Source organism: Empidonax traillii, unplaced genomic scaffold (genome assembly GCF_003031625.1).
Source record: "Empidonax traillii isolate 1590-97213 ecotype Southwest subspecies unplaced genomic scaffold, ASM303162v1 scaffold117:size1203958, whole genome shotgun sequence".
Taxonomy (NCBI): Eukaryota; Metazoa; Chordata; class Aves; order Passeriformes; family Tyrannidae; genus Empidonax; species Empidonax traillii.
This window is the reverse complement of record NW_020955310.1, coordinates 1,086,115-1,113,429: the sequence shown is the minus strand read 5'-3', so window position 1 is coordinate 1,113,429 and position 27,315 is coordinate 1,086,115. Positions and strand designations below refer to the sequence as shown.

Sequence of the window (27,315 nt, the reverse complement as noted above, 5' to 3'; positions counted from 1 at the left end):
AAGTTATCTTTGGCAGGGAGATGTGTGTTTGGAATGTTACTAGTGGACAGTGCATTGAGAACACAAAGCTTCCTTATAGGCATACAGCAATCCATGTAAGTATAGCAACTTCTTATGGGACATCTCTGTTCTTACAAGACTTTTGCTTAATTAACATGATGTTTTTCAGAAACATACAGTTTTAAATGTATAGATCCTAACCTAGGAGAAAAAACCCTGTCGCAATATGAGTAATTTTATATCTTTTTTTTTTTCAGTTTTGTCTTTTGTCTAAGAAAATAATTGAGACTTTGATGTTCCTTTGAATTTCTTAACCTAATCGAACTGATTATTTTAAGCTGCAATTAGTTGGAATGCAGTAAATGAACTTAGTGTTTGTACATCAAGTTGCAAAGTGAAATGGTCTTAAACTTTTGTCTTGTGCATGGAAACTTCAAGCTTAACGTTGGTTCTTTCATGACATATTTTAGAACTGCAAGTAATCTGACCAAACATTTTGAGACAATCTGCTGAAAGACTTGTTTTTAAACTTTTGAAAGGTTTTGATGCTTAACTCCTGACCTCCAAAAGCCTCCTCATTCCAGTTCCAAAAATGCACTTTCATTTGTTGCACAGCTTGGGACAGATCCCTTATTTTCAGAGGCCAAATTGCTTTAAATGTTACTTCAGATAATTTCAGGTGCCTGCTTTGACCAGTAGCCAGGTATAATAAGTATCTAGATTTTGGAATGTGGGAGTGTTTGTGATTGAGGGGCCCAAGGTGTCTGGATTTGATACAGAGACACAGCTTATTTCTGGATCAGTTTGTAGAAGAGCAGCTCAAGGCTCCAAGGTTTATTAAAATGCTGTTTTTCTTCAGTGAGGAAGTCCATGGTGGAACTGCGTCTCCAAATGATGGAAGTCTGAAACCTCATGTAACTCCAAACTAGCCAAATTTTGAATCCAAAATTTTTAAAGCTTCCAGAAGTGTTTTTCCTGACACTACTTTGGTTGACATAAATAGTTCAAATACAATAATTAATTATAAAGAAGAGGAAAAAGCTTGAGTAAATAAGCAACAAAAATTACAGAAGATAAACTTCTTTTTTTAATGCATGCGTGTGTATAAAAGCATACACTGAGAAGTTATTCTACATTTTTATTTCTGCAGAATTTTAAAACATATATATTCTTAAAATGAATGTATATACACAAAACCCTCAGTGCTTAAATTATGATTTAATAGAGGTGCAGTATGACCTGCTCTGTGCTAATGCTTAATTAGGTTTAATAGTTGAAGTTGTAGATGAGTCTTGCTGGGCAGTAGGCAAACCCGACCCGGCTGATTAGCTGACAATTGGTACATTTTTGGTGGAGATCAGAGGCAGAATATTTGTTCTTAAGTAGGAGCAGCAAATACTTTTAGAAAATGGGTACTTCACCTCTGTTAGAAGTGAGCTAAACTTAATTGTGACTGGATAGTTATTTTTGCTTTATAACTTGGGCAAAATAACTAAAGGAAAATAAGAACTTCTAGTGAGAGAACTTCCTTAGGAAAAACAGTAGATGGTGTTAGGAGGTGAAATTTTATTAAAATGCAACCTTCAGGTAGTTATAATAAATTGTTTTGTTGTTGTTGTGGGGTTTTTTGTGTTTTTTTTACAGGCTTTTTGTTGTTCTGTGTGGAATGGTTGCTTGTGCTGCAGTAGTACCTGTGAGAATATAATTCCCTACAGTCTTATTGTCTGGAAGATTTGGTGCACACTGATTTCAGTAGCATCATAATTTGAAATTGTTACTTTATTTTTCATTAGGTTTTAATTGAACTAGTAACCTACCTGTTCTGGTAGGTTCCTTTTGTTCAGGGTAGATGATTCAGCTATGAATGGCAGATGTCAAGTAGTGCAAACTGAATATTTGCCATTTGAAATGAAATTTAACATCAGAGTCAACACTTAACCATTTGTGGATCTTAACCAGTGTGGGATTTTCTCAAAGGAATAACTGACTATACAGATCCTCCAGTTCAAGCCTAATTTAAGGGTAACAGTAATTGCAAATTTTAAGCAGTTCTGCCTCTGATTATTCATAATATCTGTAGCAATATTTATCCTGGTCCCAGTTATTTATATTTCTTTTGTTTTTAGACTTCAATTTGTTAAGTGATAAACTAAGAATTATTATATAAGCAAAACTCTATAGAGAACTTGTAAATGAGGTACAGTTTTGTGGGTCTCTCTGGTATTTTTGTCTGACTACATGATTGTTCTCTTTATTTCAAGGTTAGCATTTAAATGTAAATTCTATTTGAGGTGGCTACTTACATGTTTATAGCAATTATGTATAAAATTACAGATAAATGCATATGTAATACAAGTATTCTTGCACATGTAAAGCACATGGCAAAAAAGCAATGTTCATAGTTCCTCTGCACCACTGTCATCTCTGTTCCTTTGCTGTGTCTGGTTTTTATTTCTCTATGTGATTGTTGAGAAAGAATCAATCTTCTGAACAGTGGGGCATTTAATGTCAAAACAAAGAATATCTCATGGAGTAGAAATCCTTCCTGGAAAATACTCAGAAATTCATTATGAAAAAATTAATAATGAATATTCTGCATGTTCACCTGTTTTTAGTTCTTTAGATGCCTCTTGATAACTGGACCTTTGTTAAATGTTTGGAGAGAAATGAGAAACAGGCCCCAAACTCCTTAGCAATTAATGAAAATTAACACCTTGATTCCTTCTCAAAATTACAGAAATCCTAATATTTACACAAGGCAGATACTCCTTGAAGTAGGAAGCACCTCTTTCTAAGCTATATGCCATGCTTATGTCTGTAGCAACACTGTGTATGGTTTCACATATGCCTTAGATTTTTTTTAGTAATACTGCAAGTGCTGATTACAAATCCAAGTATGAAATGCTTAATGTGAGAAACATCCATGCCGTTTGTAGCTCTTCATGCTGACTCTCTGCTTTCCACTTGTCCAGTATTACCATTGCTCATTCCGGATGACAGGTGAAGGCTGGCTGCTTTGTTGTGGAGAATATCAGGATGTCCTTATTATTGATGCTAAGACTTTGGATGTTCTTCACACTTTGTCATCATCTCACTCTTCTGATTGGATAAATTGTATGTGTATTGTACACTCTGCAAGAATTCAAGGTATATGTTTTAGGTGTGTTTATGTAGGCAAATTGTGATAGAATATTTATAAATAGTAGGATCCTACTTGATTTAATATCAAATCATGTTTTACAGAGCAGTTATGTATAAGATTTCAATGTTTCATTGATAGCATGAGGTGTTTTTAATGCTCCTAATGTTGATCAGGTTTCATTTAAAATATTTTTTAGAGAAAGACCTCTACACTGGCTGTGAGCAGCTCATTTCTTGGATATAAGTACAAATTAGTTTCATAGTATCAGGGAAATTAAAGGCACTAAACCACAGTTCTTTCTGTTAACACGTGATTCACAATTTGCTTACGATTTGTATATTAACCAATTAGTTATCTTTTTTGTGTAAAACTGATATTTCGTCTAAGCAGTGTCCTACAGAATCTGTGTTTTGGTGTTGAATAGGGTAGGTACTCTTTGAATTGACTTCAAACTCACTATCTCACTGTTAACTTTTCACAGAAGACTCTTTGGTTGCAGTGTCTGTAACTGGAGTTCTTAAAGTGTGGGACCTGTCATCATCTCTGAATAGCATCCAGGTCAGTTTGAGATGTGAAGCAGCAATAACATCAATGTAGGAATATTCTCAAGTAAAGGCTACTTTGAAGTAGAATATGAATAAATTTAAATCTTCTGTACAGGTATTAAACAGATTTAGTTACTTTTGTTACAAAATTCTGAGAACACATCCTCATAGTATTATTTAAAATGAATTGGGCCATTGGACAGTTCTTGCCTTGACGACTGCTCTGTCTTGTGCCCAAGCTTCTCATCTCTTTTCCTATTCCATGATGCTGAAGTTGCCATGTGCTTTCCTACTGTCCTGGTAATGTCATTGAACCCCTTCAATGTGTCCTTTAAACTTAGAGCTCTTCAATATTGGCCTTTGTGCTCCCTCTTCACCCTGCTTTCTTTCTTCAAAATAGTCCTTTAGGCTTGGTTTTCCTCTCTCTGCCTTTCACAATGTTGTGTCTTCACTTGGAGAAGACTCTTGCTGTGTCAAGTGCCCTATTCCTCTCTCTTCAAACTCATTTATTCTTTTCTGTGTTAATATTCTCAGCAGCTGTCACTTGACATGAACAGGTGCTAGAAAAGGAATACAATGTTTTGTGTTTGAATTAAACCCACTGTCATGTTGTAAAAATTCTGGTAACGCTAACAACTGAATACAAATACCAGAATCATACGCTGTGGTGCCCTCTTTTTACTGCCTGGGGCCGCCTTTTGTGAAGGGTCTGGTGCAAAGTTAGTGACAATCCAGCTATTTCATAAAGAGCAGTATTTTCATAAATATTGTTGAATTTCTTTGGAATTAATTGAAGCTGCAAAGTGTAGTACGTAAATGGTTTGCAGTTTTATAACCATGATTCCAAGCATACATATAACCCCTCTGAGATGTGTTGATACTGCAGGTGTTTTTCGAAACAGAATCAGTTTTAAGTGATTTAATAAATAATTAATACATATAATTCCTAGATCATAATTTTGAGCAGGATGACTTTGGTAAGTCTGATATTTGCACAAAAAGTGTGAAAATGCATATATTGTTTTTAATAATCTATCCATTCAGCAGTGCAAAACTCAGAAAATGAATTACTTTGTCACTACTTTTTAAGGGTGTTAAGTTCAAACAAGACATGGCAACACCAACATCTTAGACTATCCTGGTTGCGACAAGGATGAGTGGGAAAGTCTGATATTCATCCACCTTTCTGAATCTCATACTATCAGTTTATAGGTTGTTGTAGCTATTTTTTTTTTTTTCACTGGAGGACACTTACCAGATACTTATTAGAGCAGATGCTGTTTATGACCTGTCTTTAGTCCTTCTCCATGTTTATTATCACTTTAAGTGAGATCCAGGTCTGAGCCACTCTGAATGTCTTCTCTTTGCATGGTAGTTGTGAACCCTGTTGTCTTTCAATCTTATTTTTAATTAAGAATTATGTGCTGCTTTGAATTTTGAGAGTCCGTTGACAGAAAGTTCTTTTCAATGCATTATTTCCATCCTAAAAGTAAAAGCTCAGCTACCTGGAACAAATCTTATGGCTTTTGTTTCCTCTGTGCTTAAAGGAGAGACAAAGTGTGTGTGAGAAGGAATCAAAATCTCTGGACTGTGTAAGTTGTCAAGCAGTTCGATTTTGTACTTACACAGAAAGGCTCCTTCTAGTTGTGTCCTCCATGTGCTGGCAGGTATGTTATTGAGCATTGTACTTTCTCTTTAATGTTGTTAATAATTTTGAAAAGCTAGGATGTTTTTTACATGAAGATACTTGTTCTTCTCCCTAACTTACTGTTCACCAGTTGTCAGATACAGTAATACCTGTAACCCCTTTCTGCTTATCTGAACTGCCTGAATGAGAGGAAGCTTTTACTTTTTATCAATGTATATCTGCTTTAATAGTTTAACACTAAATTGGCTGGATAGAAAGGGGATTACTTTGAGTATTATGCAGTTTCAGGGTTCTAAGTGCATTTTAGTCCCCTCTACAGGGAGAAAAATGTGAAAAATCCTGTTCAAGTGTGACAGAAGTGAGCACAGTTGGCAAGTCCTCGGGAACCAGGGACCTTTGTTGATGGAAGCCAGCCTACATTATAGTGCTTTCTCTTGTAGCTGTAAGAAAATAACAAACATTTAAAATAAGCTAATAACATTTGCAGATAATACAAATTTAAATGCATTTAAACTGAAATTTATTGTAAAAATTCTGTATTTGTTTTTCCCAGTGTTATGAAATGTCTTTTGAGCCTGAGTGCTGAGTTCAACACATGTAACTGATTCAAGCACCACTGCTGATACTGGGGTGGGGCAAATATTTCACCTACAACTTTGAATAATGCAGTTGTAGACTGCCCTGGAGATGTCTATTGGGCTACTTAAATGCTGTACAAAAGCACCTATAGGGAAATTTCATGTATAGAATGGATACGTTTTTCATGGAAAAATGTCTGTAATATGCATTGTTTTCTATTAGTCTCTATAATGTTTTTCCACAAGAGGTGCATGTGTTTTTTAATATCTCCATTATGCTTTTAAGTACTCATACTTTACTTAAAGCAATGTTATAGATGCATAAGTCATTTTTGATTTTTAACTTCCATGTTTCAATGAATGTAAGAAGCAATAGTGATCATATTTTAAATAGAAAGGAGTGTGGCAGGTAGCATAGGAGAAATTCAGATTGTGTTCAGAGTGTCTCATTAAGCCACTTCTGTAATAATGAAATACAGAGGATATTAGCTAATGAATAGAAATTACCTATTAATAATTCATAGAAATTCTCATTCTGAGATCTATTTCCTTACACTGCTGGAAGAAATTACAAAAATGTGACTATGAATATTCTCTCGGTGAAACCACTACGAACACGAACAAGGAGATAATATCCTAGGTTGTCCTTGTCATATCATATCCTGGCTTAAAATGGGAAGGTCAAAAGGAAGCAAACAAATCAATTTTTTACCAGATCTAGGAACAAAAAAAGAGAATTCTTGCAAGAGGAATTATATATTCTTTACTTTCAATTAATTTGCACCAAAAAAACCCGAAAAAAACAAACCACTTCACAAACAAAAAAACCCTGTGTGCCTTGCTCTCCAGAGAAGAAAAGAAAAAATGACATTGCTAAGATTTGTGCTGTGATTATACCAGCAGATAATCTTTTCAAGAATCAGGCAGAAGCATTTTTACCTTCTGTTGAAGTCTTGACTGTCATGTTTATGTTCTAAATTCATTATCTACCTCTTTATAAGAAATTACTAACCCATTAAATATTAATAATGAGTGCAATGCAAAACCAAATTAAATCCCATCCAAAATGCCCTAATCTTAACATATGACCCTAATGCTATTTTTTTCTTTTTTTTTTTTTTTTCTTGTCAGTTTCTTTAACTTGGAAAGGTATGGTTTGATTCTGACTTTGCAGTACTTTTAGTATCAAAACTGCTTTGGCTTTAAAAGAGTCAGTCCAACTACAAAGGGTCAGGCTCATGTTGTACATCCTGATCCGTTGCCCCAAACCAGTTGAAATGAAAATGAGTGTGCCGGTGCTGTTTGTTTATATTTTGTTTTTCTGAGCTTAGGTCTATGACTATTGTGATTTCTCCTTGCTTTGTACTGAGTTCTGTAAAAGTGGTCAGTGCTTTGCTGGTGGAGAAGTGCTGGCAGCTTACAGACTTATCATCTGGACGGAAGATGGCCACAGTTACATCTACCAGCTGCTAAACAGGTGGGCTCAGATGGGAAATTCACACAAAAAGTTCAGGTACAAGATGAACTTTGGGAGGGTTACTATGGAAAATCTCTGCATGTTGCAAATGATCAAAAACCAGAACAAAACCACTTTGGCACTCAAAGATTTAGCCGGAGTTTGACAGCCCTCAGTCTTTGTTTGACACAGCAGGGGACACAGGAATAAGATTAGCCATGTAGAACTTGGGCAGCTGGTGCTGTGATTTCACAAAGTCGCTTGTAATTACTTATTTGGTAACTTTTAATTGAACTTGTGAATCTTGGACGTTGCTGTTCTGCTTTCTAAAACAAGATGACTTCCTAAAGCTTTTTTTTTTTTTAATTATGCAGTGGGCTTTCTAAAAGCATATATCCTGCTGATGGGAAGGTGCTGAAAGAAACTGTTTATCCTCATTTACTCTGCTTTACCGATATGAAGGAAAATAAGGTAAAGTTTGCAGTGAACTTTGAAACTTGATTTATTGTTTGTTTGCAGTTACATGAATAATCCCTAAAAAATTTGGTGGATTCATCAACAGATTTAATTGTTCTATGAGAACAATGATTAACACTTATTCCTTCATTTTAAAATCTTTAATTACAAACTTGAAGATGTTTATAGTGTCTTTTGTCTTGCTTTCTGGCTATATTTAGTTTTTTTCATTGGGAAAAAAATGCCTTTATTTTCAACTATACGTAGGCTAATTGTTGAAATGGTTGATGGTTTCTTTTCCTAACTTTGGCAAAAGAGCTTTCTTTTAAGGTAAAGGTGTGCTCTGTTTTAGAACTTCTGAAACTTCTACTTTTAAACCTGTAAAATAAATAAATAAATAAATAAACCCAAATAACAAAAAACCTCCTCTCCATAAAACCAAAATCAAAAGAGCCAACACACAAGCAAAATATAAGCAAGTTACTCAGTTCTTGTTTTATTAGGAAATACGTGCATGTTTCAATATAACTGCATAAGCAGGTTGTTTCTCATGTGTGTCCATCCTAAACTGAAGGGGTTTGGATAAAATCTGTGGCATTTTATCCAGAGTACTGAGTACTGTTGTCCTGAGCCTTCTGAGGCACAATTGCATTCCTGACTTTGCTGCACTGTGTGAGGACTGACAGTACCCAGTGCAGAAAATTACACACATGTGGCTCCCTCCAGAACCAGGGGCTCTGCTTGAAGAAACCTCTCATGGTAAGAAAAGAGAAAGCTGAAAAAGTAGATGATCTTTATAATTTTGAGAATTCATGTTTAGCAGAGTATGTCACACTGATTTTAAATTTAGAAGTTACTGTGTAGACAAAGCCTCTCAAATGGATTCAGCTATGTTGGGTAACTGTATTTTGACTCTTTTTTTTTTTTAGTAGTGCTCTGTGTGACCACAAAGAAATAGGTAAAACCAGTTGTGATTTAAAAAGTAGAAAATTGTTTATAATTGGGAAGTTGGGGGTTGGTGGGCAGGAAAGATATATGGCAGGGCTTCTTTGGCAAAAAATGAACCAAAAAAAATATAACAGATTATTCTGTGTGGCTTTGGCTCTGGTTTTGTTGCTAGATTTTATTGCTAATACTGTTTATGAACTTGTAACTGCTGGAAGGTGTGAATTTAATTCCTGCCTGAAGTTGCACTAGTTTGTGTATTTTTGTGACAGCTCAAGCAGGTCTTTAAACAGTTTCTGAAGGTTTTTATTTGTACCTGACTGAAACACTGTTAAGTACATGTCTGTGTGAGGTTTTCTGGTGTTCTCTTTCTGTTGACAAATGTAGGCCCTTAGGAAGCATTTTTGTTGTGTCATCCCCTGAAACCTGACAGATTTAATTTTGAGTTGAAGGGAAATAACATAAGCCATTCAGCTTTTTTCCCCCAATGCTGTGCTCTAAAATCAGATAGGGGATAACTGCTGAAGGATGCCAAAAGGTTAGGAAAGGTGAGGGAAAAGAAATAACCAAAACACATGGCTTAGCAAATAATAGGGTTACAGTGGTGTAGAAAGTTCATCCATGCTTTCCCCAAAAGTTTGCTTTAGAAGTGACCTGCTCTTTATTATTTCTGCATTAATATTTACTTACTACCTGATTAATTTTTATAGCAGATTTCTGAGACCACAAAACTGCCTGTGTGATGATCTGTTTTGATCTCCATTCTGAGATTCTAAACTGAACCACATTACAGTACAGTTGATTTTAGTGGAATTGGCTCCCAAACTTCAGTGTTGTAAATAGGTATATCCAACATATGAGGTAGTTGTAGAGAGTGTTAAGATTACCCCTGAGCCTCCTTTTCTCCAAGCTAAACAACTGCAACTCCCCCAGCTGCTCCTTATCAGATCTGTGCTCCAGACCCTTCACCAGCACTCTTTGGTTGTGCTCCGGCACCCCATGACTCAGTGATGGTGTTATAATCTATTTCCAATATAAAAATGTAATTTTTACCTTTCCTTAATTGTAGTAATTCAAGATGTGATGATTGATGCTCCATTGAATTTGTTCTGATGCAAAAATTATCAATTTCACTGTTTTTTTTGGTCTGATCTTGATGCTTACACTGCCATTCTTTTTATATGCTGGTGATATTATTGATGGATTCTCTGTTTGGAGACAGTAAATCTGGGGAGAATTTCCATTTGGGATGTAGGTTTAACTAAGATTACTGACTGGCAAAGCAGAGGTGACCCTTGAGAGGTTTGCACCAGGCAGAGTAGACTTGGTCTGAGCAGGACTTAGTGGCAGGTGAAGAAGTAACCATAGTTTGTTTGATATCTTTACAGCTTTTGATGAAAAAAGCCTTTGCATTTGCAATTAATTACTGTATGAATTTTATCAGCTCTTACAGAATATTGATTTGCTGTTCTTTTTGGCAGAGTTTTCCTTTTGTCATGGGTTTCATGAATGAAAGAAAGGAACCTTTCTATAAAGTTCTTTTTTCTGGTGAAGCTTCAGGAAGGATCACTCTGTGGCATGTTCCTGATGTCCCTGTGTCAACATGTGATGGTTCACCAAAAGGTTTGGCACTTTTGGCACGTTGCTACCATCTTTTTCAATGTGACTTGAGGTCAATTTTCATGAAAACTGAAATTCTCATTAAAATCTTTTCACACTAGAAAGTGATGTTCACTTGTTGTGTGATGATTGCCTGTAGATAAAAGGAATAGCAGCTGCTGACTTTCCATCTCTAGGCTGGAGAAGGGATAAGTTAAGGGAAGTGATAAAGAGATGAAAATATGTATTTTGCTTTATTTGAATTTTTATATTTTGTTTTACGTAAAAATCCTCTCTTGCCCCACCCTCTAGAGATCCCAATCACAGCAGTGTGGACTCTTCAGGATAATTTTGATAAGCACCATTCCATGTCAGAGGGCATTATTGATCATCTTTGTGCATCTGAAGATGGAATTGAAGCTGCAGTTGTCAGTTCCTCTGTGTACATATCTGGGCTCGATAAGCTCGTGTGTGGATGTGAAAATGGGAAAATTTTTGTAACTTTAGGTTTAAAAACTGCAAAAGCAAGACTTTTAGGAAACATATCTTTGTTTAAAGGTAAGTTTCAACAATTATGTTCAGTTTCATCTCAGTCAAGCACAGAAGAGTGCATCCTTCTGGCATCCCCTCCAGTGATCCCTCTAAAAATTCTCTGAAAAATAGGGCAGATGGTCAGGGATTGAATGAGGAAAAGGGAAGATTAAGGGTGTTTTTCTTCCTCTGTAGCTGATCTACTAGATCCCAGCTTAATAATATCAAGATGCTTTCCACTGTTAGGAGTCTGGGAATGGCTGTGGGGGTGGAATCACCTGGAAATGAGATGTTGCATAGCACAATTGGGTTGGTAGTTTTCTTTGTAATTGGCTCTTTAAAGATCATTCCACTGAAGGGAATATAAAGAATTCATCTCAATAGATGGAGCTCAGGTTGTAGAACTTCGTCTTCCCTCTTAGGAGCAGGTCCAGAATTCTTTGACCACGTGTAAAGGGTTGTTGTATTTAGTCTTTGGAATGTCCTGCTTTTTAGGAAATATGCTGTAAAACATGGAACCCCTATTCTTAAAGAACAAAAATAATTTACATACCCTCTTGTTTCAGATCATCTACCTTATAAGGTTCTGAATGGTCATAGTAGCAGAGTCACTTGTTTACTTTATCCACATGACAAATCAGTAAGATTTGATCCAAGCTGGCTGTTATCAGGGGGCCAGGATTCTGTTGTGATCTGCTGGGATATGTTTACTGGAAACATCTTGCACCAGTTTAATCTGCAATCTGGTCCAGTCACAGAGCTCTTGCGATCTCCAGAAAACTACAGAGTAAGTAAAAGCATAATAAATGATGTCTTAAAAGAAAAAAATATCTCTATATGCCTATCTCTGTGTGAGGGCATATATATATATGTAAGCAATTTATTCTTAGTTTGCCCTCACTTAATTGCCTTCTTTCAAAGTTGCCTTTAATTTCAGGGGGTTGGGTTCTTGCAAGTCTGTAACTTCAGTGATTTATTAAATTGGAGCTCTTAATGTTATAGTCACCATTTTTAATGTCATGATTATCAACCTATATGTTAATCTGATTAAATCCTACTTCTGAAGTTAAAAAGTGTACTTGGTAAGGCCAGGAGCTTCAACATAGTAAGAAAATATTAGATTAAAATACTCATGATCCAAAATGTGTATATTTTGTTTTGGTTCCTGACACGTCTTTGTGGTCCTTTGCATGTATGCTTTTGCATGATGTGAGACTTGGAATAATTTAGAGTTGTTTTCTAATAGAATCTTGAAGTTGAATTTAGATGAAGATTTATTGTACTGAATGCTCTATGTAACTTTTTTGAACGTTGTGTTCCATGGGGCTGAGATTTCTGCTTTTCCTCTCAGGAAGCCTGTGAAGACATATTTGATGTGTATGATTGACTCAGTTTGCTCACAAGTTAAAATACAGTAGTCAAAAAGGACTTTTAAGTCCTTTTCCTGAAAACTGGGTAGGATTTAATGCCTGCTTGGGTGTTGCTTCAGTCTTTAAAGAGCTGAATTTTTCCATAGGGAATTTCCTCTATGTGTCACCAAAAATTACTTGCAGGAAGGGAAGGCTTTTCAGAATCAGATCCACAGAGTGTAAAATGAATTTGAACTTACCCAGTTTTTCATTAGAAATACATTCTTTTGTCATAAGACCTGACATAATTTTACATCAGATGAACAACAGTTTAAGGTAATTTTTTTGCTACTTTCTTGTCAAGGGCAATTGCTACTGTATATTTGGTTATATAATCACTGATTTGAGAGGCTAAATATTGTGAATAAATGGCATTTAAGTGATTGTATTTAAAATATTGACAAATGGAAGTAGACTCTGTGTTTTCCTGTCGTGAGGTCTGGTCTGGTGCAAACAAATTGAAGATGTTGGCTGAGATAGAACATGATTTTCTAAAATGATTGTGTTCTGGGAAAGAAATCACTGAAGAACCTTTTTTTTTTATAGGCTTGTTCAAGTGATGTGGTCAGGAATATGGTTACACTGTTGGAACTGAAGTTTTCTGGTTTGCAGGTAAAGGACCAGAGTATTGTATGCTGTGTGTGCAGTGATCACTCAGTAGCAATTCTACACCTTCAGAAGAGAGTATGTCTCTTACATGCCAGAAAGCATCTGTTTCCTGTGAAGAAGATAAAATTTGACCCTGTTGAAAATCTGCTAATTGTTGGATGTGAAGACAATTCAGTTTATATTTGGGAAATTGAAACAGGTAATAATACAGAGGGTGTTCACTTCCCTGATGGTTGGTTTGCCTCTCATGTGGTGTTATACAAGCAGGAATTAGAGAAGACCAAAAGAAAAATACAAACACATTGAATATATTAAATGTTTATATAAAGAAGCGAGAAAGAAAATTTTCTTACGGTTTGATGTATGCTATGAGTGAAATAAAAAAGCTTAAGTCAGATCCTGACAACCAGAAGTTCAAGTGACATGGCAGTGAACTGAGGAGAATATTTCTAAAAGCTATAAATAAAAATGCAAGTTACTCTCTTTAGTTTTTAAAAAGAAGGACATTTTCAGTCCTAACAGTCACAAGTTGGAGCCAGAGTTCTACTTTCTTCAGAAAAATCATGATCTGAGAAATCTTTTGACTTAATTCATAAAGAGTTAATAGTAGAAGATAATTGCAATGCTCACAACTGTGTAGTCAGGAAAACTAAAGCTGAGTGTTTCAGGTTAAACTGTAGATTCCCAGGGGATTGGAGAATGTCATGCTGATTCACATGGGTAATAAATGTAGTTATTTGAACTTAGACAGAACTGTTAGAGGTTATAATTGTACTGGATATTACAATACAATATTTTCATGCTATTCAGAGCTGTGTGTCCTGAGAGAAAGAAAGTGCATCACGAGTCTGGACCCACAGAAATGTACAGCATATTAAAACTGTATCAAAACACAATTTAACTAATGGAGCACTGAGATCACAATTTACTTTGCGAGTTATTCCGCTGCCTAGACTGTCTACATTAGACAAAAATAATCCCTTGTTTTAAAGTAGAAAATACTGGCATTTAATGAAGGACTTGGCAAAATGAGTGCAGCATGGGTTACAAGCTGGTTGTGTTAGTAAACTCGTTTTCATATCATAACACTGCGATAGGGAATACCTTTTGATATTTTTCCAAAATGTACTGAGTTGCTTCTTGAAATAAAAATGTTTAGAATGTTTGTATTGTGAGATTTTAAAATTATTTAAACTTTCTTCAGGAACATCAATGAAACTTTGAGAAGATGAGACCTTAAAAGACAGTTCAGTTGTACATAATGTTGTACTTATTTAATGTATTCTCTTATTGCTGCTGAGTTGAATATATGATGTTTTTTCATAGAACTTTAACTCTAGTTGTGGTACTAGGAAAAAGAATAAAATGCCAAATTGTCAAAAGTTTGGGTACTTTAAACTTCTTATCCTGCTTTTATTTGTTGAGTTCTTTTTTGTATAACTTTAAATTCTGTTTTCTGATAAATATGTAAGATTCATCTTATGTGTGTTCTACTATTTATGTAGATAGACAATATTACCGTTTTCAGTGTGTTCTTTCCAGTCAGGGAGGAGCATGGGTGCTACCCTTCTGCTCAGTCCTCTTCCTGCAGTGTCTGTGGAAAAACTGTCTTGGGATTCTTCTTCCTGTCTTCTTTTTCCTCTAATCCCTTCATTTTACCAGACTGTCAGCACGTCTACAATACTGAAAGTTGTCTGGTGTTGGAGAAGGCCAGGTCTGAACTGCTCAGAAAGGTACCTTGCAGGATTAAATGATACTTAGGTAGTGTATACTTTTGAATTTACTGCTGCCAGGGGGGATACTTTATCCTTACAGTGTGCTGCAGGGAGGATCTTTCTTAGTTAAAAAATAAGAAACAACACTCCCCTCCACCCCTGCAACACCAAAGAGAAAACCCCCAGGCGTTTAAAAGAAGCATTTCTTTCCTAGATTTCTGGACAAAAAGTATTATGGAGAGAATTTAGGGATACTACAGTGTGTGCTGAACAGCATGGAAAATTACTTGGGCTGAGTTGTATAGAGATGCTGGACCAAAATGCAAATTTCTGCACTATAAGAACTAATAGTTTCTGTCCAAGGCACCCAGTGCAGTTAAGAGGCTGGGAACAGAAGTACACTTCAGATGCAATTTTATTTAGTGCAGCTGGATAGCTTTGCACTGAAGTACAGTGAATTCTTTGTAAATCAGTGAAATTTAATAGCATAGGACTGTAATGGTACCACAGAGAGAAAATTCAGAGTATATTTGGTCTCTCCTTTAGTCATAAAAATGCTGCCTATTTCAACATTAAAGAGGAAGTAAAATTGATTCCACTGCTCATATATATTACATATTCAGAATGGGTGGAGATGGTTAAGTGTGTTTTTAAGTTTCTTTTATCATTGTTTTTGTATCTTTTGTTCCAAAAGCGTTAAGGAAGAGTGAGTGCCACAATGACCACCTCTTTAAGAATATCTGGAACACAAGAAAAATGCCTTTATTTGCTATACAGTAGCAATTTAAAAAATTATTTTTTTTTCCTCTCCTGTTATGCAGTGGTGACTAAAGATGCCATCTGGGGTAAATACCTGAGAAAGTCTAGGAGGGGGTACAACTGTAGTTCCTTTAATGTTGAGTTACCTCTGTATTACAGGAGAACACAAGAGGTCATGGCGCTGATCCTTGAAATTGGCCTGTCCCAGATCAAGAGCCATGTAGGTACTTCAGTGCCACTCAGGCAGACAAAACATTGGTCAGAGGTATAAGGGAGATGTGCACAACATCACAGACCAACCTCTGCAGGAGCACAGCAGCCTTTCGTGATGATTTTCATCTCTTGGCAAACGAACAGGCAACCAACCACACGTGGTGCCTTTTGTCTATACAGTGAGCATATCCCTGGCTCAATTAAATAGGATGAAAGTCTAAGGGGTAACCTTGTGCTTGAATTCCCTTATGGAAAGGACATAAGACAGTTTTTGTTGTTTCTGTAGTCAAAAAGTGTTTATATTTCTTCTGGCTATGCAGTTAACTTCAACCGGAGGCTTTGCCTCTTTAACTTAAAGTCAGTAGAGGACCTGATTTCTGTCACTCATATATCATTGTTTGCAGTTAAAAAAACTAATCTGAACAGTGTTCTTGTACTGAAGTTAATGGAGAACTGGGAAAACAGCCAGTCTGTTTATAACTTCAGGCTGTGGATTAAGGAATTTCTATGAATATTTCAATATTTACACTGTTGTAGAGTCAGCAATAATTCTGTTGAATTTGAAAATGACTTCAGAAGAGTTGAGAGGCCTAATACCATTTTAACTCCAAACCTCTCCTTCTAGCAGGTAATTTATAAGATGACCCGTTAAGAAAATTGAAGACTTCATTGGGCATAACTGTTGTCTGGTTTCCTGTGACAGAGGCTGACATGCTTTAGCAGAAAAGCATTCTGGAGACTTAAAAATTTTGTCTCTTAGCAGGCTTTCATAAGAGGATTTTTAGACTTTATGGGATGGGAGGAACTTTGTCTCACAGATTGAAATCTAAGCCAGTACTACTTCATGTACAATAACTTGTACCCTCTTTTCATGAGATTCATTGACCATGTAAAGTAAGGTTATCTTTGGCAAAGCTTTCTGAGTACAATAGTACGTATGTATTCTGAATAAACAGGCATTTCAGCATAGCTTATGCTGAAATGTTTAATATTAATAGTATTGCTGAGTTCAGGTAGAATTTAAGTCTGTGTCTTTTCTGAAGACAGGGTGAGTCTGAAAAGTGTGTGGGAAACAAAGCTAATTACCTGCTGCTCTTGATGGTCTAGAATAGATTAAATTTAATCCCATCCTTATTCCTTTGACTTGCACAGCAAAAGTAAAATTGTTCCAAGTTTAAGTGGTCTTATTGCACCTGCATGTGAATAATGACAGAGAAAACAACATAGAAGCCAATAATTAATATCTGTGTAGTTTAATTTATTTTGCCTAAATTTTAATGTATGGATATGGCAACTTTCCATTACAGTGGAATATCTTTCCATGACAATGAATATTGATCTAATAATACATTCTGAATATTAATGTAACATGTGTACAGGATGTGTTGCAAACTTGTGCTCTAGAAGACAAATATGAAAATCAATAACAAATTTTATTCTAATTAAAGTGAAGAATATTTCTTCCAATAGCCACCACTTGAAATACACTTCTGTAAGGAAATTAGCTGTTACCTGTATTGCTTTTATATTTTCCTAACCAGCTGGTGTCTTTGCCTTTTAAAAAGGTAACTATCAGTACGATAAGCTGTAGCAATAAAAGGATCAATGGATTTTTTTCTTGCTCTATACAGCATATGGCAACATGTCCACCAAGCTACCTTTATATCTGATATGTACTGAGAGTGAGGAAAAAAATGGGTAGATCTTAAATATCAATCTCTCTTGCTCAGAGGTAGCTGTCTTCATTTATCAGAGATACATTATATTAGCACTACTTTAGTATGAATTATTCCTTGATGTTTATAATACTTGCAGAATGAATCCTCTACTAATTTCCTGTTATTTTCTTTTGCCTTACAAGTCTTGTTCTGTTTTATAAGATTGACTCTATGTGTGTCGTCATCTGGAATGGTCTGCATAGACCCCTCTTGCTTGAGCAAGAAAAAGCAACATTTCTTCCAGTAAAACTGTTTTTGTGATGGGAATGGGGGCTCAGCACTGACCGTGTATTTCATACAAGTTCAACAAGTCCATACTGCAAGGCACAAAGTTTTTCTGAAACATCTGTGTTTGATGACTTCAATGAGAATGATAAATGGCTTGAAACACTTCTGCTGAGAAGGGAAAAAAAACATACCACCTGAAGATAGCTGTCAAGCATAGAAAATTTCACCTCAAGCATTTAGATGCTACAATAGGTACTATCAATATTAGTATTGATAGAAGATATCAATAAAATAAACTAGGCTTTTAATGAGACTGTCAGCCCTCATAAAATATGCAGTGTCTAACATTAGTCAAATCCATCAGTATGATCACTAAAACAATCTTTTTAAACATAAAGAAGAGTTCAGGAATACTTTGACAGTATTTCTCATTGTGTTAATGTCACGGTGTGAAATTTAAATGTTGCATAAAACCTCTATTGTTGCAGAAATATGTTTGCTGTGGGCAAAATGAAATTACTCTGCAGATAGTGATGTTATAGATTAAACTTTTGATCATATTGATGGTCAAACATGCTGGAGCATTTTCAAACACTGTTTAGAGATAACTTGTGTGTAATATACATGCTCCGATATTTTTATAATTGGTGCCACCAGTAATAGGTCTTCTAAACCTCTGGCAAACAGCAAGTATCACATGAGTTGCAGAATTCCTGGGGGGTTGTTTTGGTTTGCTTGACTCTTTTTCCAAGTAAATCTTCATTTAGTATATCCGACAACTTTTCTTATCTCACAAAGAAATTAGTATTTGAACCGTTTAGAAAACTAAGGCTTAGATTTCACCAGGTGGCTGTGAGGAAATAAGTTGTACAGTTTTAATGAAACTTGGAACTCTATCCAAGAAAATTCAGTCCCCACTAAGATTTATGCCTACTTAATCGTAGAAGCAACAATAATTACATTCTTGTGATCTTTTTGTCCTTGCAAAATTTAGTGATTTACAACCTCTTTTGGAATCTTTTTCACTTTCCCTCTCTCTCCATCATTTTTTTTTCCTCTTGTGGTCATTGGTCAGAATTATCTCTTAGTGGGTGAGTGTGGCAGATAAATCCTATGGTTGTGTTTCATCTGCTGGAGGCTGTGGTGTAACCAGGGACAAAGTTATGGCAGTCACTACCTTCTTGTTTCCTTTTTAAAGAACTTTGCATAGCCTAAAGATCTGGGCTTAATGCAAAACTCAGTTTTAGAGTCCTTGGAGACTATATAAACTCTTCTCTGAAATATGCTACATGCATATTACTTGTGTATTATTAACCTGCTTAGGAACAAAAATGCCTCAATAACAAGTTTCTGTGAAGTCTATTTTAATTTGGTTTCTCTTGGCTATCCAAGTTTGCCTGTAGGGTCCTAAGTCCCTCTTCAGAAATCCAAGCAACTTGTATCTGTGTAAGATGCAGTAACTGTGAAATGTTTATTTAGGAAGGGACACCAGGTCGTTCTTTCTGCAGTTCATGTGAATGGGGCAGTGAATAGTCAGGGCAGACAATGGTGAGTTCATCTTGATTTCTCACCCCCTCTACCTTCATGCTCAAGAGGGTAAGGGAGGATGGACCTAAGGGGAGAGAGTTGAGCCAGGTATGCACTGTTGAACTGAGAGAGCTTCTTAGGCCAAGAGTACTGGAACACCACACACAACTGACACAATGCAACATTAAACAATTTCTGGTTTAGACCATCTTTCTCTAAGAAAGCAGCTCTGAAAAAATTCAAGCTGTGATGCAAATGATAACTTGCAGTAAGATGGAAGGTTACCATTTTACTGTAGTTTCTCTGCACGTTATGTTGTTGCTTAAATCCCTTTCTTAAAGACATGAAGGATGAGAAATGTTATGCATGTTTTGAAAATGATTTATTCCAAGTAAGGGTTAAGCTTGAATATATATGCTTTGTGGAAATTTAGCATTTGAGTGTGTTTTTTTTTGTTTTAACTTGTCAGCCTTAAGTTAAAAATTAACTAATGTCTTAACTCTTTTTTTTAATTATTTTTTTGTTTATTGCATCCTTTATGTGTAAACCTTAGGTCAGCCTGTAGCTTGTACTTGAATATCTCATAATTTGAGTCATTGTTCAGTAAATACTTATTGACATAGAATAATAAAAGGTAGTGGAGCTTGGAAAAATCTGAGGGTGGGGAGGAAAAAAAAGCCACTGTCATCTTTTGCCCAGTCTGCAGAAGCTGAGGACAGAGTTTTATACTGGATGTCTTTCTACTCATATGTATGCACACACGTACATACATTTATGTACTTTGTGTGTACTAGGTAGAACGTATATGGAATTTAGCTGTATGTGTCTGTTCAAAAGGATGTGTTACTTCCAGCTCATAGTTGATCTTAATTCTTATTTTATTGTTAATAATGAAGATACCCCTTAAAAAGTGGAAATGAAGACTGATTGCTATAGTCAGTGCAGTCAGAAGAGTTTGTACCGGGGAGGGTTTTCATTCCAGACACTAAGAGACAGGTTCTCATTCTCATTCAATGTTTCAGACTTTTAAAAAAGGAATAGACAGAAGCTGCTCATGTATCATCCAAGTTCAGATGCAGCTCCATCCATTCAACCCAGTTTAGCACATTTACAGTGTCTTAGCAATTCCTGCTTACAGGATTATTGTTCTTTACTGTTTGGAATAGTTTAGACAGAGTCAGGGAGAGAACAGGGGAGTTCTCATGTTCTTTCTTTTGGGGTGTTATGCCTGCATCATAAATCCTGAATGAGGACTGGCTGCATGGGGAAATTGCTCTTTTTACCTATATATGTAAACCAACACTATAATTTATATTTTGGTGGTTTTCTTTGTATTGTTCTTCATTGCTTTCTTCAGCTGAAGGATATTTTGACAGTAGTTTGCTAATGCTCTTCTGAAAAATGTCAGTAACAGACTCGGACATGACAGAAATCTTCCAAACGCAAAAATCAGTAAGGAGGGTCTGCCCAGACACTCTGTGTGCTCCTGTATACAGAGCTGTACTCACAGGGCATCTCCATCATTAATCTATTTCTATACATAAAATATCCTTTAAATATTATCTTAATATTTTTATTATTATCTATTATAATAATAATAATTTATAATTATCCTTTCAACTATTATTATCTATAATAATAATAATTATTATTATCTATTCCTATACATAAAATATCCTTTTAAATATTATTAGCTTTTAATAGGCTGCTTTTTGTGCAATCTATCCCATTTGTATTTGCTAGCTGGCATTTACTACTGTCTTGATATTGGTTAGAATATATATTCTTACTTAATGCAATGTTTGTTCCATCTGTGTCGGGCCAGTTGATTTTAGAGTGGTAGCACTAACAATTAGGAGAAATTTTTCAAGTAAAGTGCTTGTCCACTGTCTGGGAGCAAGACTGCAGAATTGTAAAATTCAAGCATTTTTTTAGCAAGGAACATGGAATTTCTGTATGCCTCACTCTAACAGCAGAGAAGAAAGTGTGTGGAAGGGTTTTTTTCAGATTAAATAAGTATTTATGGAAAGGAAAATCTTAACAGGAAATAAACCAACTAGTGTTACTGATGATACTTGTTCTGAAAGGTGAGTTTTCTGTTTTGGCTGCTAATAAAGAGAAGGATTTGTTCTTGACCATGTGCTCTTTTTAAATAAAATCAACTCTGAAATAATTTTTCATTCCCAGGTCACTGTTATGCTGTAAGATTCAGCTGTTACTGGGTCACAGCAGCCCAGCAATACTGAGGATTTTTGATCCTTTTGCTGTGACAGCAAACAGAAAGCACTGGAGCCTGATGATATGACAGGCCATGTGATGGCAGTGAATTCCTCATCTCAAGGCAGAAAAATAAGCGTGACCTCCCCAGTAAAAATGGAGCATTCGGTGGGAGCAGAACCCAGAGAACTGTGTGGACAGCACTAACACCAAGAGACACAATTTGTACTACTTGGTCCAGGGAAGAATAAGATGTTGTAACAGTCTCTAACCAGTCGCATCTGGTGGTCCAAAGCTGCCCAGGAGAGTGAAATACTCCAGTCTTGTGTGTTCCTGAGACTTGGTTGCCATGGTCACAGCTTTAGAGATAAAGACTTTCTTTTCCTGTATTTTGTATGTATAGTAGGGGGTCAGAGCAGTGGTGGTGCTGCTGTACAGACACCCCATCTTTCCTCGTTCATCCATTGTTCTTTTGTACTCCCCAGCTGAGATCTTTCAGGCTCATTTGTGTTTAAAATACTTCAGGTTTGAGAGTTGTCTTTATTTCTGTTCCGTTTCCTGTACTCTGATATACAGGCTTTGTTTTTTCTTACTCTTAATTATTTTTCCCTTAAAATCAAAGACAACATATTCCAAACAAATAACTGTTTCTGAACAACAGCAGTTGTGCCTCAATATTCTTCTGACTGTTTACAGTGCTCAGAAAGTGCTTGTCATATACACAGGCTTCTGATTCCTTCCCCCTCACCCACCTCCCTTTTGTGTCTCTGGAAGATGTATTCAGGAATCAGAGAATCCAGGGCTCTTCTTTTATTTTGGCTCTGCCACCTACTTGTTTTGTAACTGAGCATTTGGGGCTCTTTAGAATAATTATGATATAAATACTTTATAATACTTTCATGATCATCCACCCCCTTCATACACATTTTGTTATGCATTTGGTGCCATTTTATTGTAGGTCCAGCTTTACGAACAAACCTCTACAAATATATCCACGTATATAGAGAACATGATTAGGCATTATTTGCATGGATATGCGTGGTATTTTAAGAGAGTGACTATCTTTGGGAAGGTGCTCCTTTAAAGCGATTTGAAATAGCTGTTATGAATGATATATAAATTATTTCAAGATGTAAATCTGAGTTTTTCAAATTGATTTCATGATGTCAATGTTATCATTTATGATAACGTAATGATATCATAATGGTCAGGAAGAAACCAACCTGGTTGTCTAGGGCAGTTTCTGTTAATGTTTCTCTCTTTAAATATGCGTTAAAAATAATAATAAAAAAAAATTTAAAAATTAAATGAAAAAATAAAATAAAATTACAAAAAAAATTAAAACCAACCCAAAACTGATTGTAACTCCTCTATGTGAGAGGCCAAGTATGAACCTAAAAGTGATTTTTCAGTTGATGTTAATTTTCTCCAGACTACTCATAAAAAATGGTATTGCAGTGGCATTGTCCCACTATTGACAGTTGGAAAAGAGTTTGGTAGTAGAAGTGTTCAGTAACCCAACCACCTGTTTGGTGGTTTCTCAGTTTGCATAATTCTATAATATATAGAAGCAGATCTGTCAGCTGTTTAAATAAGATATATGTGTGTGTGTATAAAATATGTAAAATATCACTTTGCTTTCCTGTACATCAAGACTACCTGTATATTCCATTCAGACCCTTGTCTTTGAAGGTGGAATTCCGATGTCCCTTTTTTCTATAACTTACTATTTATTCTGATCTGTCTCTTATTCTGTCAGTTAAATTCTTTTTCTTCCACCAGGAGGTGAAAATTTGACTCTGAAGCTGTTGCCAGGGCAAAACTCTGATGTGTGGAAAATAACACAGGTCTTAAATATGTTTTAATTTTTACTCCTATGTGTATATGTACACACAGAAGGATAAAAAGTTAGACAACTAAAATCTTCCTTTTTGTTGGAAACAGAGTTTTATCCTCTTTTTCTTACACATCCACAAGATTCTCCCCCAGAATGGTCTGACTGAGGGGTAGTGAGGCACTCGTGCACCTGGAGCTCACAAAACCTGTTGCGAAGTTCTCTCTAATACTAAAGAGTGTGTATAATCAGGTCTTTGAGATTTAACACCATCCCCCCAAAATCTTTGGATTTATCAAAAATTCATTGCAATTTCTGCCTCAGATCCTTGTCCATAAAAATAACAAGATACCTAGTAATTTCACAGGGAAATGTAACCGTATTATTTCCAAACTTCTTAACTTTTCAAACTCTACAAAACTTTTAAGAATGTGTTTGCTCGTGTCTAGTGTGAACTGTATAATCCTCCTCTGTAGACATCCACTAAGATTCCTTGTGTTCCTGAAATACTGAAGTGTTGCAAAGTTGGGATCTTTATGGCCAATTTTGTCTTTCCAAGTAATTGTAGACAGTCGAACTATGAAGATCATTGGGCAACTTTCCTTTCAGTAAATATCCAGTTCTGTAATGGCCCTTCACGCTGGCTGCAAGTGCTGGGGGGGATTAAGAAAACTAAGAAAATTTAAGAAAAACAATGGCTGATCCTTATATTTTTTTCAATGTAATGTTACAGAAATGTTTGGTATTCAACTGATTTTTGAAGGGGACAAAGAATCAGTAGCCTTTTTTTTTTTTTTCCCCTGCTCTGAATTCAAAGACTCTCTGTCATATGAGTAACAGAGGTGATGCTACAGTGAACAGAAATGGATGAGTTTCAGAGAAATAATTTCAGATAAAGAGATTTTATACACACATATACACACAAACACTTATTGTATGAGATCCCTCAATCCCAGTCCAATATTTTTAGCAGGTGTTACTGATAGAACTTCAATGTTACACTTTTTTTTCTTGTAGCAGTGAAAGGGAAAATTCATGTTGTATTACTTGAGGGTAGAAAGAATTCAAACTTAAGGGAAAAACATTTCATGTTATAGCTGATATTTAATACTTGAAAAATCCTTCAGATGTACTTTATCTCTGATATTTATAGGAAACATGCTATTTCAGCATTTTCTTTTAATTCCTGTAGGAAATATACAGTATATAATAGTAGCTCATTTCAAAGACATTTAATCTCGGTTTAAATATCTTTAATACGAGTTACAAATAAAGTACTATTTCTAAAATTATTTCTAAATAAGTTTTTACTAAAATAATATAACTGGGTATAACAGCTGGAGGACTCGGATTCCCTAAAGCCACACTAGTGATGATACAGTCTCTGAAACATTGCGTTCAAATCCCTGCTGACTGAGCTTCGTGTATATCCAGGTGTTTACAAACTGTATTTATGTCTGAGACTTTTAGGAATGGAATGAAAAAATTGAGCTTTCCCTTGCTGTTTGTAATCTAGAACACTAGAGGACAGCACTAAAATATTACATAAATGTGTTATTGTTTACATTGTTAATGATATAGCTGCTCTGAGAGGGCTTTGTGAGAAGAAAACAAATTACTCTTTTGAACAGTTTGGGCAACTGGTATTTCTGAGAATATTCTTGGCTCCTTTTGAAAAACTGCATCTCACTTCACACATATATCTGGAGTTGCTTTTGATCTGAAACAAAGTTTTGTTACAGTGATTTCTTTAGACATTAAGCTTTTTTTTTTTTTTTTTTAAATAACAATACTGTTGAATAGACCCTTGTGCAAAATTATATTTTAATTTCCAAAAAATGAAGAATTAATTGCCTCATCTCTAAATGTTTCATGATTTATTTGCTCACATAAAGTGTGCTATGTTAATAGATGGAAAAAGTTACAGCCTGTGTTGTGTTTCTCCAGGCACACTGGAACGACACGAAACAGGTGAAACAGCGAGAGCGATTCTTACTGCTATTAAAGATTCAGAATACTTAGTGGCAGATGCTCCACTTCCTGTGTCTCAAGAGTCAAAAAGAAATAAGAATTCTGGATACAAACATTTTGGCTCCTGTAAGCATGGCATGGGCCCTTACAACCTTAGTCATGCAGAAAAATCTTCAGATAAGGTAAGAAAGAAGAGCAGAACATTTCTCCAGTAGCGAGTTTACCCTTAAACCCTCACTGATGTGTAACTGTGTGCAAGTGCCATGTGACTTGGTTTTAAGTTTATAAAGGCTTCTGACTGGCTCAGTTTTTATGCATTCAACTCTGTTTCATAAAAAAATACCACATTGTAATCAATGGATTTGGGGAATTATGTTCTCCTCAATAAATAGAGGAAGGCACGTCGTCTTTCCTCAGCCCTCAGTGTAGATGGAAACTGTTTTCCCGCAAGTACGGAAAATGAAAAATGCCTTCCCTCAACTCACATGTGGAAACAGACTTGAGGATCATCTCTGCCTTTTTCTGGCTTTATTAATTACAGTAAATGACATACTGGATATTTCAAAACTGTCTGTTGAAGTACAGCTTATCTAAGTCCTAGTTCTTGAATTTTCTAGTCTTCTTTGTGTCTATAAATTTACGCATAACATTGAGTTTATAATGACTGTAGTTTAACTCTTAATATTTCTCTCTGACCTTTTACTAACCTTAGTCTGATTTCTAAAGTTCTTTTTGATCCCATTTTCTGAAAAGTCTTATTAGAGGGAAATCCTGCTGAGCATGTTGTGGGGCAGATGGTGCACTAGTTGGCCATTGACACAGAATCTGATCTCCCTGTTTATTAAAAGGAATAGTTTCTTCTCTCCTTTTTAAATAGGAACAAAGGCAGAAAGTTTTGAGAGTTGTTTGGAGTGAAGTTTTAGGCATATCTTGTAAATTGAAAATTGCATGGATTTAGCAAAGTGGCTGGAAAAAAAATGTGCTGCTCATGGAATATGGGAAAATATTTTTTTGTCAATTATTCAAGTGTGGAGTTACATGATTTGGGAATTATCGTGATCTTAAATGAGAAGAAATATCACAGTAGGCAACAGTGGAATTGTAATAATTTTTAGTGCTTTTCTTGATCAGATATTTATCTTGGCTGCTCTGATTTCTCAATACAGTATTCCATTTTCTTGTTGAAGTGTTCATTAATTATCTTTTCCAAATGAAAACATTTTATTGAGAATGCTATTGATGTCTTTAGACTTTTCCTGTCAAATTTTTTTTTTTTTTTAAATTTCACTGGTTTTTTTTTTTGTCACTATAGACCTGTTAGATTAGTCTGATTTTGTGATAAATTAAGTTCTATACTTGGGAAACCACTTTTCATTCATCAAAATTGTGTCACCCATTGCATCCAGAGCTTCTTCCCACTTCAGTCTGCATTAGAGAAGGTTCTGTAGATTGGTGTGGGAGATGCTGGAGGCTAAATATATATAGTGTGGCTGAACCTGGGAAAAATATAACAATGGACATCCCCTTAATGCTCTTCCAGAAGCCCAACACGGGCTGCACAAAAGGAGTGTGGAGCTCTGCAGCTTTTTTTAGCCCTGTTTTGTTATTGCTGAAATGAAAGCTTGGTATGAACTCGACTGTTTTTCTTAGTTTTTCTGCAGGAGACTTTTTTTAGGTTTTTCCAAAAGTGCTGTATTGACTCTTGTGAATTCTTGTATTTTAGCATCTTGAATTAGACTCTGGAAATTGAGATCCCATGAAATAACTGAGAGGACATTGGATATCAGCCTTCAACATTCCATACCATATTGATAAAAGCTTATAATTACCACACAGATGAAACTGTCATTTAACTCTCAGATTATCAAAAGGTTTTAATATAGAATGAGTATTTCATTATAAATTTCCTTCCTTGGCAAATTGTGTATTAGAAATTTAACAACATACTAAATTGTTAATAACGTTTCTATCAAAAAACCCTGACATCATCAATTTTAGCATATTTTAAGAACTCAATTTCAGACGATTTATGTAACAGGAAAAATGAGGGGGTAGCGATTCTATCCTCTTGGCATTGTGCTTGTGAGTGATCCATTTGTACAATGAGATCCACATGAAGACTGCAAGTAATATTCAACATTTCTTCTTACTATTTGTTATTACATGTTTTCACCACTCGTATTATATTTAAGACAAAAGAAGATTTCCAGAATAA

General features: G+C 35.5%; 1 protein-coding gene across 2 annotated transcripts in view; it reads left to right on the top strand.

The window, feature by feature from the left end:
- WDR72 (WD repeat domain 72) overlaps window positions 1-27,315 on the top strand; it is a 101,558-nt gene that overhangs the window by 5,598 nt on the left and 68,645 nt on the right. Inside the window, exons 4-14 of one of the 2 annotated variants that reach the window (XM_027883069.1) lie at window positions 17-95; window positions 2,973-3,147; window positions 3,624-3,700; window positions 5,235-5,354; window positions 7,245-7,390; window positions 7,744-7,840; window positions 10,252-10,393; window positions 10,682-10,927; window positions 11,467-11,687; window positions 12,922-13,117; window positions 25,077-25,282. In XM_027883069.1, the coding sequence (XP_027738870.1) occupies window positions 17-95; window positions 2,973-3,147; window positions 3,624-3,700; window positions 5,235-5,354; window positions 7,245-7,390; window positions 7,744-7,840; window positions 10,252-10,393; window positions 10,682-10,927; window positions 11,467-11,687; window positions 12,922-13,117; window positions 25,077-25,282 (1,705 nt within the window). Of the gene's footprint in view, window positions 1-16; window positions 96-2,972; window positions 3,148-3,623; window positions 3,701-5,234; window positions 5,355-7,244; window positions 7,427-7,743; window positions 7,841-10,251; window positions 10,394-10,681; window positions 10,928-11,466; window positions 11,688-12,921; window positions 13,118-25,076; window positions 25,283-27,315 lie in introns of both variants that reach the window. The other variant, XM_027883068.1, reaches the window with a different exon arrangement.